General features: G+C 43.8%; 1 protein-coding gene across 1 annotated transcript in view; it reads right to left on the bottom strand.

The window, feature by feature from the left end:
• The window catches only part of INTS9 (integrator complex subunit 9), a 59,655-nt gene that overhangs the window by 17,051 nt on the left and 24,807 nt on the right, over positions 1–17,797 (bottom strand). Inside the window, exons 9-12 of the mRNA XM_068183143.1 lie at positions 17,060–17,171; positions 11,569–11,749; positions 9,449–9,509; positions 2,514–2,685 (exon numbers count right to left, since the gene is read on the bottom strand). Of these exons, the coding sequence (XP_068039244.1) occupies positions 2,514–2,685; positions 9,449–9,509; positions 11,569–11,749; positions 17,060–17,171 (526 nt within the window). The remainder of the gene's footprint in view (positions 1–2,513; positions 2,686–9,448; positions 9,510–11,568; positions 11,750–17,059; positions 17,172–17,797) is intronic.

The following is a 17,797-nucleotide window of genomic DNA, read 5'->3' on the forward strand; positions in this document are numbered from 1 at the left end:
CTCCAGCAGTGATATCTGCAGGTGACACCAGCCAGCAGAGCAGCACCACAGTTCCCTCACAGCCAGATCCTGGCTGCTGGCTGCTTTAATTTATATTCTTGTCATTGTTTTTTTACATTACAGATTGGAAAGGTGGAGACTGACTGGTTCCTGTGGACTGAACAAGCAGTGCTCATTAACAATGCAGGATGGTCTGGAGTTTAAAGGTTCTAATTACCAGAAACCAGGAGTTTTTCACAGGAAAAGCTACAACATCACCTTCTCTCACACAGTGCTCCAATGGACTGGGGTTCTATCAGATCCACAGGAGATTTTAGCTTAAAACAGAAAAGTAATTAAATAATGGAAATCAGTGGCATCAGTGGAGGTGCTTCAGATTATCACTGGTATTAAGAACAATTTCTTCTTTAATTAAGAGAGAATTAAGAGAATTTAATCTGCTAGGAATTTCTATAGGCATAGAATCATCCAGGCTGGGAAAAAAAATCTCTAAGGTCATCAAGTCCAATTGCCAAACCCAGCGCTCAACCCTGTGCTTTGTTCCAGCTGAGACAACCATAAGGAAATAGGCCTAGGACTAGACAGTCATAAGGCAGTAGGACTTATGGCTAGTCCATAAAAGCCATGGATAGAAAGAATTCAGGAAGAAACCACCACAAGCATCTGGAATCACTGTGCACTCCAAGGTCACCCACCTGAAGCAGCTCTCAATTGGAGTTTCACTAAGTACAAACTGGGAATGAATCTCCAAGACCATGACCTGCTGCACCCCCAGGTTGTCAGCAGTGACATTTCCATGCCTTAACAACCTGCCAGGGCCAGGCTCTGACAGAAGTGCTCGATTGCCTCAGCTCACTGAAGGATTGGGATCTCACACAGAAAGGTCAATTGCCTCTCCTTACAGAAGACACAGAGGAAGAGTTCCTGCCATTAAAGGCCAGTTCCTGACACCCTGGGCAGCACATTCACAACGTGATTAATGCCACTGCTTCCCCAGGGATTCATGGAATACACACCCCAGCAAAGCTCTGCAAACTCTGGCTTGATTGAAGTTCTGACCGGAGTAGAATTCACTGTTTTCAGTGAATGCATATCCACCTTGCAATTTTAACCAATTACTGGAATTAGGGCATGTCTCCTGAACTGCCTCAAAGGTCAGGAGGGATGGGCCCTGCAGCAGCTGTACCTTTAGTGCTGTGGTACCTTGCACCATTTCCCAGCACAGAAACAGTCTGGATTTAAGTTCCCTGCAGGAACTCCCTTGTATCTCCCCTCCTATTGAATAGGGTTAATTATACACTAAAAATATCCCCAAATTGGCTTAACAGTATCATGATACTGTCACACTTTTTGGTGCCAATATTGTGAAAGTGTCAAAGGGACTTGCTTGTCACTAGCCTGAAGTCTACAGTTAAAAAAAGAAAGAAGAAGGAAATAACCCTTTCCCAGCCCTCTTTTCTTCGGGTTTTGTGCTTTCCAGCAGCTTTCCTATTCACTAAAAACTGAAGGAAAATAAACTTAACAGTGGGACTCCATCCCACTCTTGCTGTGGGAGTAGGTTTGATTTGTTCCTCAGGGCTCTCCTCCCTAGTTCTAATTACTTTGTCCAAAAATCCACACCTTTTTTATCTGGCTAAGTTATATAAAGCACATCTCCCATTATCCCAGAGCTCCGGAGACAGAAAATCAGGAGCAAGGACCTAAAGGATTATTCTTTGCCTTCTCAGATCAGGACAATGCCCACTGCAGGGCTCTGTTTGGTGACACTTCAGTACAAATACACCTGCACAGGACCTCAGCTCCAGGGAAGGCCTTGAAGCATTTTTAATCAGGGTCCCCACTAGAAGCAGATGGAGAGAAGTGGAGGAACTTAAAAGACCTGTTGAGCACTGAGAAAGAAAACAGCTCCCCTGGGGAATGAGCCAGAGCTGTACCTTCAGCTACAAATGTGTCTGCCAGCCAAAACCCATCTGAACAAAGCTCAGCCCAAAGGCAGGAACAGCTCAGATCCCTGTGCCAGGTCTGTGTGGGGTGCACACTTCTGGGACAGCAGAGAGGACAGAAACCTCTTCAGAAACACTGAAAGATGAGAAGGCAGGAGAAGGGATGAGGAGAGGTTTGTGGTTCCACTGGAATATGGAGAAGAAGTGTTTCTCCTTTCTGACCAGCATCCATTAGGTCTTGCCTGGGTTTAACTCGCAGCCAGCTGCTTTTAATTCAAAAATTAATTTCCTGCAGGCATTTTACTGCTGTGCATAACAAAGATTTTGCTCAGACGTGGCAGGAATGGACTCTGCATGGCAAAGGTTGACTCTGCAGGGCTACACTGAATTAAATGGCACAATAATTACATTTGTCCCTGCAGCCAGTCCTGGGGCCTTAATTTAGATAAGCTCCTACTGAAGTGAAAAACTTGTGTCCCAGAAGAAATGAGTAAAGCCCCAAGGATATGGCCACACTTAACCAGAGTGCACAAACTGTTAATCTGATAATGATGTCAGCATTTTACTTACCTGTGAATATAACAGTGTTCAAGCTGGATTTTCCCCACAGCTCCATGAAATGCACCACATCCCCAAATCTGAGAGAGGGATGCCCAGTGAACACAACACAGGGCTGCTTGAAGTCATTGCTGAAGTCTCCATGGATGCTGGGATAATGTTTCAATTTGTTTGTCTGAATGAGCTGAAAGAAAAACAAAAATCCAGACAGTGCAACTTTTCATGCCTCTGTGCTTGAGTGTGTTTATTTACATGAGATTATAAATGTTCTACAATTTATTCCTAACTCATCAGATAGTCCCTTCCTGTATATCACTTAGATTTTTCCAACGAATTCCGTCATGACTGTCATAAATGTTATGAAAAGGAAGTCAGAGCATGGGGCCAGGGGCCTCCAAGTCCCTGCTCTCACTTCTTTGGTACCAGCAGGATGGTGACTGGGAGGAAACTCTGCAAACACTCCCTGCTTCGACTTCCCTGGAGTGAGCAGGGTGCTCAGCTGCCAAATTCACAATAAGCTCCTTTTTCCTATTTGCCATGTCTGCAAAGAGCTCTGGGCTCATGTTTAACCTGCTTTTCTTGCATCACAGCTGTACCAGGCATTTTGCCTTCAGAAGAACGTTGCTGAGTTTCCCTGGTCTAAAGGCTTCACACAAAGTCAAACCTGCTGAAAAAGAACAGACTGACTTTCCCTTCCTTAACTGTCCCTGAAACCAGCAATAAACATGAACTAAGAGCAATAAGATGTTTTGCAGACACAGTGCAATCAGCTCTGCAGGTGGAACAGATTTCTTTACTAAGATGGAGAAGTTTATTTATCAAGGCACTTTTCAAAGAGTTTTGCTTTATTTCTCCTGCCACTGTTTTCTAATCTGCAAAACAAGGTGCAACTTAAAAACCAATTTAACAACCAGGCTGTGAAGCACTTTCATGCAATATTTTGCAAGTTTTTCCTTGGCAGGTATATGCTTCCATCTCCAGCATGATAATAACTGTAAATACAGTTTAAAAAGCAAGGAATTTAACACACGAAATCACAGACTGAACAGCTGAGAGAAAAACCACAGAGATAAAGAGTGTGAGGGAGGGAAGGGGGCTTCCTTTGTCAGCCAGTTTTAAAAGGAGGATGGGCTGTTCAACAAATCATAGAATCCTGGAATGGTTTGGGTTGGAAAGGAACCCCAAAGCTCATCCTGTTCCACCTCTATTCCATGGGCAGGGACACCTTCCACCGTCCCAGGCTGTTCCAAGCACCATCCAACCTGGCCTTGGACACTTCCAGGGACCTAGGGGCAGCCACAGCTTCTTTGGAAATCTGTGCCATGGCCTCCCCACCCTCACAGGGAAGATTTTCTCCCTAATATATCATCTAAACCTTCCTCACTTCAGCTAAAGCCATTTCCCCATGCCCTGTGTTATTTTTTACCATGGCTGATTTAAGGTGCACGGAAATGAAGAGAAACTGAGAATTCTCAGCAACTTGTGCACCACAAAGCACGGCAGAATTCAAGGTTATTACAGAATTCTGTAGATGCACATGGATCATTTCCACATGGATCCTTGAATCATGGAAGAAGTAGAAACTGGACTATATTTTCTGCAGTTTACAAGTAATAGCTAATTCCCATTTAATCTTCAAGAGGGAAATTGGAAAAAAACACCCAATAACTGCTCTGGCAGTTGACAGACACTGAATCTCAAAAACATTCCTGCAATTATACTGGTAAAGATTTCTGATTAACACATCTGGAGTGCAGGGTTTAGAATCTAAACTTAGCTTCAGTAATAAAAACTGCAGTTTAGCAGACAATGGGTAAAACAAATTTGAATCTATAAAATACTGACATTTAAATGAACTTGTAGGAAATGGCCTCAAAAAGCTTTTTTCTGTTTGTTTTTTTTTTTTTTTTTGAGGGAAGCCAAAAGTCTCAAAATGGAAATTGCAGGAGCAGTTTCAACTGGGTAAACTGGAAGAGGAGGATGATTTCTATTTCAAACAGTAAATGGAATATGTGACATTCAAGGGGAAAACTTTTCCAAGGACAGGCAGATAGGTCAGGAGAAGACATTTCTACAGCCAGCATTGATCTAAGACACTCCTGAAAATCAAAAACTGTTGTTGCAGCATCTTCTTTCACAGGTTCCTTCAAATGATATTTATTTGCATGCAGCACTCAAGAGTTTTGGGAAGATGTGAGAGCAGCGCTGGATGTGGAAAGCAGTGAGCAGCTCATTTCCCTGCCATACCTCCACAAATGTTCACTGCTCAGCAACATAAAAGCTGTATTTTCTTCAAAGCCTTATGGAAGCTTCAAATCCCCTCCTATTGCTTTGTAAAGAGACACAGGAGCTCTAATCCAGTTTTCAGGAGCTCGTTGGTGATGATTCTTTTTTCATCTTTCCTTTTTATCTTGCCAGATCTTTTCTGCTAAGTCTGGTGAGGCTTCAGAGCTCAGCTCACAATCACTGACTCTCACAGGTGGACAGAGCAGGGGTGAAAGGCTACAAAAACAAGTTTAGAGACATTCTACTCACTCCAGGGAGAAAGCAGCTGATGGATTTTAGTGTCTGCAGTAAAGTCTCTTCTAATCACCCCATCAAAAATATACGGAGCTGAACTTGCAAAACAGGTCCAACAAAATTTCCCAACTCATTAAGGGGACTGAGTTTGCAATGATTTGTGCAGGTTTTTTGCATCTCCAGAGGAGATGGGGTGTGTAAACTTTGCATGGTCAGACCTCCAGCTGGGCCAAACCCAATGCCTGGCATTGAGCCAGCCAACATTTCCACAGTGGGCTTGGTTTCTGGAAAGCACAAGCAACATTCAGAGCATCTTTTTACAGAAAGAACCACTATTGACTGAAAGTTTAAGAGATAGGGGCTGGTAAAATACTGAATCAAGAGTGAGAGCTGCGTTTTTCTGAAATCCCAAATGGTTCTGTGCTTCCCTTTAAAGCTGTAGTCTTGATTTACAGGGGTCAGCAACTGCTGCTATAAACAGGATAAATCTCCAGAGCCTTTGCGTACCCTTTGTTGAAGTGAGCCAAAATACACTGATATTTACTCTGTGTGTGTGTGTGTGTGTTCTGTATCCAGAATTTGGAACAGATGGGGCTCTTATCAGGGAATGAGAGATGCATTTATTACTTCACCTCCCTCACTCCATCAGATCAACACTAACAGGGGCTTAATTTTATCACAGAATATCCAGAGCTGGAAGGGACCCCCATGGATCATTGAGCCCAACTCCTATATGATGATATTTATTATAAAACAAACTGTAATACTCCACAATCACCTGGTTCCAGGTATTTATTTAAATGTGTTATGCAGGAACCGGTAAATGGAGGAGAGAATCAAAGTTGAAGAAGACAAATGCTGGTTTTTAAGACCACAAAATCAATATTACTCCCATCCCAGCTCTTTTTTGAGGCAGAAAAAAAGGGTTTTTGCAGCCACTTCTCTTAGATCTTGCTAACAGAATCCTTAATAAGAGCACAGTAAATCCAAATCCTCCCTCCGCTGGCAAATACTGATCAATACAAATTACCCCTCGAATTTTATTGTTGCAGACATTTAGAGGAGTCTGGATTCACTTATCTTAGAGCCTGAAATTGTCCATGCAAAGATTGAACAGAGAGGAACAATTCAGCGACAACAATTGAGCCATTCCTTTACAAACATAAAGCCTCCACCTCCACAAAAGGGATGGGTCAGAGTGTACAGAGTGTACAATCCATGGATCCTGTTACAATGATCAAGGAGACCCTAACTGCCCATCTGGGGCTGTGCTGGGATGGGATATTCCCATAGGACTTTGGTAAGACACCACATGTTGGTTCTGGGATACCAGAATAACAAATCTAAGCTAAACAAATTACTGGTTTATGCTCCACAGTATTTCAGCAAGTCACTGTGGAGCTTCAATCTGAGCCTATTTAGACAGCTGATCCTTGAATGTAATAGATCCAGGGGCTTGGGAGTGAAAGCCACAGCCTGTATTGACAAATATTTGGGATCTCCAGTTTTTGACTTTGCAGTCAGAGCAGCTCTTCCCTCAGAAACACCTTTAAAAAGAAGCTCTTTTAGTTAGTGCACCACTAAAAGGCTGCAGGAGAGACTTCAAGAAGAACCTGGACACTCCATTTTTATTAACTTTAGCAGGAACTGATGTTCAAATCCATCCCTACAAACCTGAAGCACTTCAGCCCACATTCCTTGCTCCTAACAGGGGGAAAGTATTCCCTATTCACTCAGAGTGGATGTTAGGAAGCAAACTGCCACCACAAGAACTGTACCAGGACTGTGTAGGAGGAGGTAAGATGAACATCTAGTGCTCCATTAAAGTGGAATTAAACAAGGACGGAGAAATGTTTTAGGTTCTCTGCAGAGCTGAACATGTGTCTGGTTTTATTCAGCAGAGCAGAACAAGGAATGAGTTCAAAACATGCAACATAAATCATAAAACAAAAATTTCCATGCAGAGAGAATGCAAAAGCTTCAAACAACTGAGTGTAGAGAGTGAGGAGAAATAAAAATAGTAATTGTAGAGACAATGAAAATGCTTTTATTTACCCTCTTGTGACAATAATAAAGGCATAGTTAAGTGAAATGCCAAATACAATCACAGCTGATTAAAGGAAGGAAATATTCTGTTCTACTACACATCAGGCAATGCTGGAACTCATTGCTGCAAGGGACAACATCGAGGATTTGGGGAATTTTTGCCTTCTTTGTTTTTAAATCTTGCTGTTTATACAACTAACAGGAACATCAAATTTCAGGACCAGCAGCATGCTGGGCTGGGCCTGTTCTGTGGATAATTAGAAGCTTATTTCCTGGCCTGTCCCTCTCTGATGTATCATGCCAGGCATGTTATTAATGCTTCCTAAGAAGTAAGAGGCATGTCTGAGTAATTCCCTATTTTCCTCCAACAACTGAGCAGTTAAGCACATCTTTTCATGATGGGCAATTTCAGCACAGGTTACATTGCACAAGCCTAGCATTACTTTGAAAAAAGCCAAGCAATTCTCCACTAACAACCTCTCCGATAGAAACCATCATTCACTGTCTGCTTCAGATACTCATTAAAAATCCCCTGAAGTGCCAGTAAGCAAAGCTCCTGACTGAAGGGGGGGTTGTGGAGGCCCAGGATTGTGCTGGGAAGAGGTTTTCTGGATGTTTCACACTGTGTGAGTCAAATACAGTGTCAGGTGTGAGATTCTGGAGATTTAACAAGGGACCCAAGGCACGTGCAGAGCACTGGGGCCCTGGCATGGACATCCCGTGGGATGTTCCATCCTGCAGCTGGAACAGACACATCCCTCCCTCTGTGTAGGGAAGCTGAGCTGGGATCCACTGCTGGGAGGCCTTTCCTACGTAATTACCTTGATCTACACATGAAGCACAGAGGAGTTCTTACAAAGCTGTTCCAACAATTTAGCAAAATCTCACAATCAACAGGCCCCCAGAGAATACAAAATGTCCCAGGAATTAGAGGATAGAGATATCACTCTATAAACACAAAGACCCATTGTATACGATGGGTTAATTAATCCAGTCTTTGACAGCTGCATGTTTGGCTTCTCAGTTTTGGATGGGTTTTCACTTAAATGTGCCAGTTCCAGTGACTATTGTAAATCAGAATATGGGCTGTCAGTGAATCCAATGACACTGTGGATCAACAAGGACATCCCAGAAAGCAGGGATGGAGGGCTAGACAGAAAGCACAGCCACAGCGAGGCTGCAGAGCCTCGTACTCAGAGAATTTGGAATTGATTTATCAGTGGGAATGAATTTTTTGGTAATAAAATAAGTGGTGAACAGGTGGCTTGCCCTGCAGTCCACATCATTCTTGGTAACAGATTATACATAATTCACTGCACATCTTGCTTGCAACACATTCAAGCATCTGGAAAGAGCGAGGGCTCCTGGTCAGATCCTACTTCCAACAAGACCTTTGAAGCACCTACAGATGACAGATATGATACGTAATGGCAATTTCCAGAACAAGTCCCTGGATGAGGTATCTCAGAGGAAAAACCACCCAGTGTCTTTAAAAGCACTGAATTTCTGGGCTCTTGAACCTGCCATGGCCACTCTGCACATCTCATCAAACAGTCTGGACCACAGCAACTGAAAGAGACGGGTTCTTGCATATCCCAAGTGGTTCAGTGGCTCACAGGAGTAGGATTTAGCTAAAATTCTCAGTCCTGTTTCTTCCTTTCCCAGCCTGCCTCTTGTTTACTTCAGTGGGAAAACCACCTGTTCCCAGGGGAGAATTTCCTGTCCTTTGATGTGAGGCAACTCTGAAAGCATCAGTTATATTTCATGTCTGCTTGGCTAAAGCTTCCCTAAAATTATTATTTTGTTGCAGGGAAATCCTCCAAATTTAGGACCCTCATTCCTCTTTGCTTTATTACAATGTTCAAGTAATTTCATTTAAAATTGCCACAGACAGCACTCAGTGCTGCAAACTTTAAATTTTGATATAAAAATCTCTCTTTCAAGATATCATTCCTCCTGCAGCAGATGTGGTGCCTGCTTCAGTGAGGGAGGAAGGAGCTGGCATGACTAAGCTGTCTCTGATAACAAGCTCTTAGTTTCACAGACTTGGAAATAAACTGCTTGGACAAAGGGAACGCTTGTGGTTGCAGTTGATAAGAGCAAACATCCCACACCAGATCTCCTTCTGTGGGGGAAGGAGTGATCCAGGCCAGCCTGTGCAAGTGATAGGCTGGAATAAACAGGGTAATTTTGGAGTTTAGGGAACACCATCACTCAGTCCTTCCCCATGCTCCCAAATTCATCACAGAAAGCAAAGGAAAAAAAACACTTTCATGAAAAATTAAACAAAACTTAAAAGCTGTAGAAAGATTCATCAGAAAAACGACAGCTACACTGTGTGGACTGTGATCCAGAAAGTGAACAAGACCATGGTAACTCACCTCAGCGTGGGGAAAAGGAGGTTCTGGAAGATACACCTTTGTCTGTTTGTTATGACACAACCTTTAAAAGAAAAGGAAAGCAGCCAGAGTTAGAGGTGCAGCATATCCTGCAGCAGCTGCTGCCATCTACTGTTACAGTGTTGGAGAAAACTGGTTTAGATCTGAGGCACCAGGTGCAAAATCATCAATTTGTCCTGCTGCTGCCAGAGTTTCTGGTTGGAGGACCCAAACGTACAGGACACAACACCTCAGTTACAGCAGGATCACACAAAGAAGGTGCAAGGCAGCTGAAGATAATTCTGTACACACTGGAACAGAGCTCCTCTGCTGCTTAAGACAAATCTGTAACTCATCCACAATGGTTCCTCATCCAGATCTCTCAGCAGCTTTTGCAAAGCCAAATCATCTGTCAACAGAAAAATCCCACTTTGCCTCATCCCACTTCTCGGCAGTGACTTGGTCCTTTTGCTCATTCTAATCTTATTCCCCTGTGCATTTTATTGTTGGTAAACTGCTTCTCCCCACGGCCCAAGGCTTACTGTGACCTGGCATTTTCCATCAATCACTTATCTTTAAAACAGATATTGAGAGCCGTTGATGAGCTCTACCCAGACTCCTGATTCATCCTATTACAGCAGCTAAAAAAAGCTTTTTGTCAGAGGTCTGGGTGACATGACAATGATCTGCAGTGACACTGTCCTGGTGGCTTTTCTGGGAAACACTGCCTGGCTCATGCTTGCACTTTATTAAAAAGAAATGAGCCTGGGTCAAACTAATTTTGATAAAGTCTAAGGGATACTAACAGCAAGGCATTTCCTTTAGCTGAGTAAGGGGTAGAATTAAAGGCTAGAATCCCTGAGTATCAACCACAGTTCTGACCCAAAACTCTATTTTACAGATGTTCAACCTTTGCCTCCATTTCCATGTAAATCCACCAGATTTCAATCATCTTTACAATTCTCCCGAGGGATCAATTCCCACAAGATTTCCAGGACCTGTCTTTTTTTTCCTGAACTCCAAAATCAGGAGAGGAAGAAGAGAAGAGCTATCTTATTGTATTTAATACTCTAGAGCATGTCTCCATTGGTAAGAATTTGGAAGAGTTCCAAGTGGTTGGGTTTTCCTTTCCAGGGCTCAGAATCACAGAATGGTTGAGGCTGGGAGGGACCTCCTGAGATCACCAAGTCCAAGCTCTGCTCAAGCACTCTCAGCAGAGCAGATCATCCAGGACTTTATCCAGTTGGATTTTGATGTCTCCATAGCAAAGTCTCCATAACCTCTCTGCACAGAGGCTGCAGTGTTTCACAGAATCAGGAAATGGTTTGGGTTGGAAGGGATCTGAAAGATCATCCAGTTCCAACCCCCTGCCATGGACACAGACACCTTCCACCATCCCAGGCTGCTCAAAGCTCCATCCAGCCTGGCCTTGGACACTTCCAGGAGAGGAGCAGTCACAGCTTCTCTGGGCAACCTGTGCCAGGGCTCACCATCCTCACAGGGACGATTTTCTTCCCAATATCCCATCTAACGCTGTCCTCTGGCAGTTTAAATCCCCTGCCCTGATGGAATTTCACGTGTTTTAATTTGTTCTGCCAGTGGGCCCTGCTGAAGGGACTGAGCCCTCACCCTCATTACCTCCTATCAGTTGTTTCTACACAATAAGATCCCCCTGAGCCTTCTGCTCTCCAGGCTGGAGAGCCCCAGCTCCCTCAGCCTCCTCTCATCTCCATGGCCCTGTGCTGGCCTCATTCCAGAAATCCCACATCCTTCTGGTACTGGGGAGACCAGAACTGCATGGAACACTGTCCATGTGGCTTCAGCAGTGCTGAGCAGAGCTAAGTGGGGCTAAGACTTGCAAACAAGCACAGCTAAAACTCACTCAAGTGAGGAACATAATTTACTCATTAGAGTAAGCTCCAAAAAGCAGTGATTGAGTTTGCACATTCTATAGGAAATGATCCTTCCCTAATTATAGAATATATTCTTACACACACACACACCCTGGTGACTCCAGGAAGGTGTTCACAATCCTAACCAGGTGTATTTTAGAACCTGTCAGGTAGAGATAACCTGCACCTGGCCTCTTCCCACAGCTGAAGGTGCTGCCCTGGCACACCTACCACTCAGCAAAGATCTGGGAGAACTCCAGGGAGCTGTTGGCAACGGGTGAGATGAAATAAAAGGGGACGTTGGAGAGTCCTGCAGAGTCAATGTACTGATAGAGGCACTCCAGCAGGTCGTAGATCACTCCAGAGGGGTAACAGGGAACCAGGACATTGCCTCCATTCCGGACGGTCATCGCTAGGGGAGAGACAATGAGAAAAATCAATTCGCTGCCTTCATATTTAAACTCCTAATAAATTCCTTTCATCCAAATATTATAAAAAAGGCAGCTTTTGTATGAATTAGCAAAACACATTATGCACATGAGTTGGGAAGAAAACCTCTGATCATTACATACATTTATTTCCTGCCTCCTCCAGGCTCAGTGGAGTGATTCTACTCCTTTGGCTGGGGGCACAGGACAGCCTGAGCACATGGAAAACTCCCAACAGGAGAGGGCAGCCGTGCACTGGCACAGGAGGAATAAGGAGTGATACAAACCACCTCACCATCAAAATAAACCCTGCTCCACCTCTCAGCTGCCTCCAGAGGGGAAGGACAACAGCTCTCAGGTGTCAGCCAAAAGCACTGCACATGGTGAGCTGTTCAGTGCTTGGTTTTCAGATGAAAAGCCGAAGGTGTGGTTATTTCAAACAGCCCTCAGAGCCAGAAATGGGTGATGGAATGTTTGTCCTTTTTAAAAACTCTAAGTATTTCTCTCCTTTCTGTATAACAAGAACAATTTAAAACTTACAGACAGCATGAGACTAGATAAAAATGAGGAGAAGAAAAAGGAAATATAGGTTTACCCTGTAATTGAGACACATCTGAGCACAACAGCAAAAGCAAGCAGAGCAAACATCGTGTTCTTTTTGGCAGAATGAATTACAAAAATGCTGCACCTTCTGGGAAAGCAGAAATACTTTGTTCAGCTCAGTGAGCAATTTCACCTGTGGTCGTGGGGTGAAACCATCTACTGCTGTTAACTGCAGTGCAGCAGCAATAACATCATGCACCAAGCATTCCACAGAAAGCTGTGGAAGAGCCTGAAAATACAAATATTGCATCCCCCTAAATCCCTTCCTTGTCTTCAATTTCTTGCTGAGCTTTGTTGGGGTATGGACTTAGCACTTTAAGGGTCTTTTCAACACTGATGGGGCAGAATCTTCCTCAAGGAAGATTTTTCTGGCTGAATGTTTAAGTTTTATGGAGTTCAGGGAGATGCACAGCCTAGCAGGATTTTTCACATGCATTTGTGGTTGTTTTACTCCTTGTAGCAGTCAGTGCCTCTGACCCGGTGCTATCAACAACTGCTGATCAAAGGCCCCTTGTTTATCACTTATAATACAACTGCAGGGTAGAGGATTTATTTCTCCAGGCCATACACAAACTATACCACCCAAATATTTGTGGAGATGAACAGCAATAGTTCACATTTGCCCAGAACTCAAGATGTTCCCAAACATCCCAGCAATGTGTGACATTATCCCCCTCACTCAGGCAAATGTAAACTATCCCAGCTGTAAACAGGATGTGAAGAGAGCAATGAGGAGGTTAAGAACAACATTTTCAAAGCCATCTGGAGGTGGAAGTTGAGGCTCTGGCTCCAGGACCTGAATTTACATGGAGATATCAGACACCCAAAAATTCTGCAGAGGAAAGTACCTATACCCACTGCAGCAGGAATGGTGCACAGGCCAGGGATGGGATGCAGAATAGAGGTTAAAGAACAAGTCAGGCCACAAAAAAATGTGAGTTCCATTCCTTTGTGGTGTTTTGACCCTGGCTGGAGGCTGCCAGGGTCAAACACCAAAGCTGCCCTATCACTCAGCTGGGGAGGGGAGAAAATGTAACAAAAAGCTTGTGGGGAGAGTTAAAACCAGGGAGAGCTCAATGACTAATTACCTTCATGGACAAAATGGACTTGACTTGTGGAAATCACTTGGTTTCACCACTCTCCACAGGGTACAGACCTGGCCAGGACCCTGTTCCAGTGTGGGGTCACAGCCTCCTTCAGGCATCCCCCTGCTCCAGTGTGGGGTCTCCAGGTGGATTTCTGCACCCCTGTGGACCCCCATGGTCTGCAGGGGCACAGCTGCCTCTCCCTGGGCTGGGAATCTCAGCTTTGGTGCCTGGAGCAGCTCCTGCCTCTTCTTCCTCACTGCCCTGGGGGTCTGCAGGGCAGTTCCACACTTACCCTCACTCTCCTCTTCCCTAGCTGCAATTGCTCCTGCACAGTAACTTCCTTCCCCCTCTTCACTCTGATATCCCACAAGTGCTGCCACCTCTGATGGGCTTGGTCTTGGCCAGCAGTGGGTCCATCCTGGAGCCAGCTGGGATGGGGGAAACTTCTGGAAACCCCTCACAGAAACCAGTCCTATAGCCCAACACTACCAAACTTGGCCATGCCAAACCCAACACAGCCTGAATTCCCAGCTCTCCCTTCTCCACAGCCACTGGCTCCCTGGAAACCTCAAGCCTTTTCTGCTGAAAACAAGCACAAGTTCAAGATTGCTGGGGCTACAGAAGAAATAACAGAGGGTAAAATCTTGGAGCAGATGTCAGCTTGAGTTTCTATCCCCAGCAGAACTGCAGAGCTGGTGAGCAAGAATGGATATAAAATCACAAGCCTGGGAGTGGAAAATGATTCCAGCCAGGTGCCCACCAGGCCAGGGATAAGTGTGTGGTGCCCACCACAAAGGGATAAGAATCACCTCCCAGCTTCTGCAAAACAGGGGTGAAAACCTTTCCAAGAATATTGCTTTCCACACAAGCAGCAGGTCCAGTCTGGCTCTCTGCAGCACTAACACAACTTTTCAGAGTTGTCAGTAAGAGGACACATCTATCTGAAAGTTGTTTAAAGCCCAATTTATCTTGGTGACTGATGGATGCTCTCTCCTGATAAAAGTTGTATAATAATCTTGGCATTTCAAATTTAGTCTCCTTCAGCAGCTCCATAACAAGTTGTTCAATTTACAACTCACAAAGAGATCCTTGCTTTCCCAATAGCTGCTGCCACAAGGTCGAGTTGGCACCTAAAAAGCAAACTGTGCTCTTTTCTGCTCTCTATAAACACACACAGCCTCACACTCACACAAAATATCACCAACTGTCCCCACAGACAGACTGGCAGCTTTGCTGCTGGTGCCCAAGGCAATAAAAAAAAAAGTGGAAATAAAACTGCTCTCCTTGAGCTGCAGAGTGCTGGTGCTGCAGAGCTGAGCAGGGAAAAAAGGGGCTTGGGGTAAACTGATAGTAAGCTGGAGGTGGGACAGAGTGTGGGGAGGAAATCGTGTGTGCCTTGGGAATCCTGGGGATCAGGGCTGCAGCTCCACACGCTGGGATGAAAACAGAGATCGAGGTGGAATTTTCACACTTCCATTTCTGTGCTTCACATCCCTCCTTCACAAGCATGCTGGTACCTCCTCATACCCACTTTTGGTGAATTTTGGTCTGCTTTAGCATTTTTACCTTGAGTATTCTGAGCTGCTTGTGCACTCCCTTGAACGTTTTGGAAGTGAGAGAACACAGATGAAAACTACTGTGCTCAGCCTGCCTACTCAATTGCTTTTCCTAGTAACCCATTGCTTTTGGGCTTTTTTACATATTTGAAAGAAAACTGATACTCTGTTTTCCTGATGTTGGGTAGATAAATATAATGTAAAAAACAGCCCTAAACTGCATTACTATAGAAATATTTAATTTCTTCAGCTTGCTGTTTTTTGGCAAGTACCACTCAAATTCCAAATTCTTACAATGGTATTATTTTAAGCATGTATCTTCCTTTGGTCTTTAATGATTTTCTCATTTCTCTGAGTTTGTCTCATTCAAGACAGAAACTGGCTTGAGGACTTGCAAACCCCTGAAAATAGTTCAGAATGTTTCTGCAAACCAGAAAAAGTTATGCAGACAAACAGCCACCTGCACTGACACATGTAACACATTTATTTATACACAGTCAACTTCTGGATTCTGCTTTGGCCCAACTACAACTCTAAGACTTTAATTTTAATTTAATTTTTAATGCATTTTAATTTAAATGCATTTTAATTTACAGTCTCACTCTTAGTTTACTCAGCATGATTAGAGGGGATTGTGCCACTGTCTGTCAGGGGGACAGTGACCCCCGTGAAGGTCAAGGAGGGACAGAGAAGGGCAGCACATCTGGATTTACCAAAACAAGGTCACCAGAGCTGATCTGTGGCAGCTCACAGGGTAACAAAATTCAGAGTCTTTAAAAACAACGAAAAGGCAGGTGAAATACACACACACACATGTAAAAACACACATTTAGGAAAGGAAGTCACAAGTGTTAACACAGCTTCAGGGGAAGGTTGAACAAAACCACTGGGCATCACTAACTACACAAACACATCTAATTCAGGAAATCCCTGAAATAAAAATACTTAAAGATCATGAGAGCAAAGTATCCCAGAATCCCACCCTGCTCTTCTCCTGTTCTTCAGGCATCTGCACACAGTCCCTGCTGGAGCCAGGATGCTGGCAGAGAGGATCTTCAGTAAAACCCATAATTATCATTCTTATAAAATGCCAAAATGTGCTCTATTAACAGATATTTAGGATCGAGTGGGTTGGGTTGGAAGGGACCTTAGGGATCATCCAGTTCCAACCCCCTGCCATGGGAAGGGTCTCATTCCACCAGATCAGGAATTTAGACTGATTTAGTTTTCTCGTATCTTTTGGTAACCTTTGTCAGGATCCTTCTATCACGAGCTTTTTAGTTTTATTTGTAAAAAGTAGTGAATTTAAAATAAAGGGAAGATCTCTGATAGAAGAACAGGGAACACAGAGGAAGGCAGACATGGAAAAGTGGTTTGATGAAAGAAGGATGAGAGCACAGAGGAACTGAGCAGGGGGAAGGGGAGAAAAGGAGAGAACAGCACTGGATGTGACATTCCAAACAGGCTGGAAAATGCTGCCATTCACACTGATATCACAGCTTTGCAATTATCAGCTTTTCCAGCTGTGAAAGCGTCTGATTAGGTTTTATATATCTGGGGGTCTATAAATATATCTTGACTTTTTTTTAAAAAACAGAGATTGTGCTGTTTGCTTTTGATATATTTAAAAGTCAGGTGTAAGAAGGGAAGCAGATGTGCTTGTTTTCAAAACTGAAAGTCATAAAAAAGCATATAAAGATTTTACTCTGGCTGATACACAGGAAGGAAATAGTAATATTTCAACTGGGAACAATATCCACATAGCCTGTTGGCAGCCAAGTGACATACTTAGCAAACCAGGAGCAGCAGATGATTAAATCTCATTATACCTGTTCCATTCCAAAACATTTTAGGTACAACTTGTGTCTCTCCAAGCACTTACTGTATTAATGACATCAGGAGCACATCGTAAAATCTAAACAGGTAGTTTTATGCCAGGAGCTATAGCTGGACAACTTATTCAATTCCAGGAATCTCAGAATTATTTCCCACCCAAAGCCATGAATAAGATGATAAAACAGGCAGGAGATTTCTCTCAGTGACCTACCCAGGTTGCTGCAGAACTCTCCCACCATTCCATCAGGGTTGGCAGTGGGGATCTGGGTCAGCCCTGTCAGGATGAGGACGTCGCTGTTTTTAAGAGAAGCCTGGTCCATGGGCTGGAATAGAGCACAGGGGAATAAAATCAGGAATGGGAGAGTTTCTCCAGGCAGGACATGATGGATACAGTCACCAAACATTTTACATTTCACACTCCTCCATCTGTGGAAAACAAACTTGTTCGATACTGGTATTTTATTCAAGCAGAATGAAAATGCAAATCCATTTCTCTCAATTAGTAAACAGAGAGTAGATATTCAAAAATTAGGCATTAGTGTGACACTAAATACATATTCTTGATACTGAAAATGTAGCATGATCCCATCTTGATAAGGTAAAATCCAATTCTCTCTCTCTCTGCAGATGGTGAAAAGGTAACTTTGAGCCTCACTCTGGCTTGGGATGCCCTTCCCACAGCTACTGATTAAGCAAAAGTGAGCAACTGCTGGCAGCTGTGTGGTATTTTATGGTTATTTACTCTCAATAAACAACTCTCTGCAGTCTCACCAACCAGAAAAGATTTCTGCCAGAAGAGACAGATGAAGAAATTTCCTCTGCTGAACCTCCAAGACCACCATAAGGTCAATTCCCCTGCTCACAGCTCTCCAGAGCCATTATGAAGCAGTTGAGAAGGACCCTGCTCTGTTAAAAATGCAGGGGAATTTCATACCAGTTCTGCAGGAGT

This window comes from Anomalospiza imberbis, chromosome 3 (genome assembly GCF_031753505.1).
Source record: "Anomalospiza imberbis isolate Cuckoo-Finch-1a 21T00152 chromosome 3, ASM3175350v1, whole genome shotgun sequence".
In the NCBI taxonomy this organism is placed as follows: domain Eukaryota; kingdom Metazoa; phylum Chordata; class Aves; order Passeriformes; family Viduidae; genus Anomalospiza; species Anomalospiza imberbis.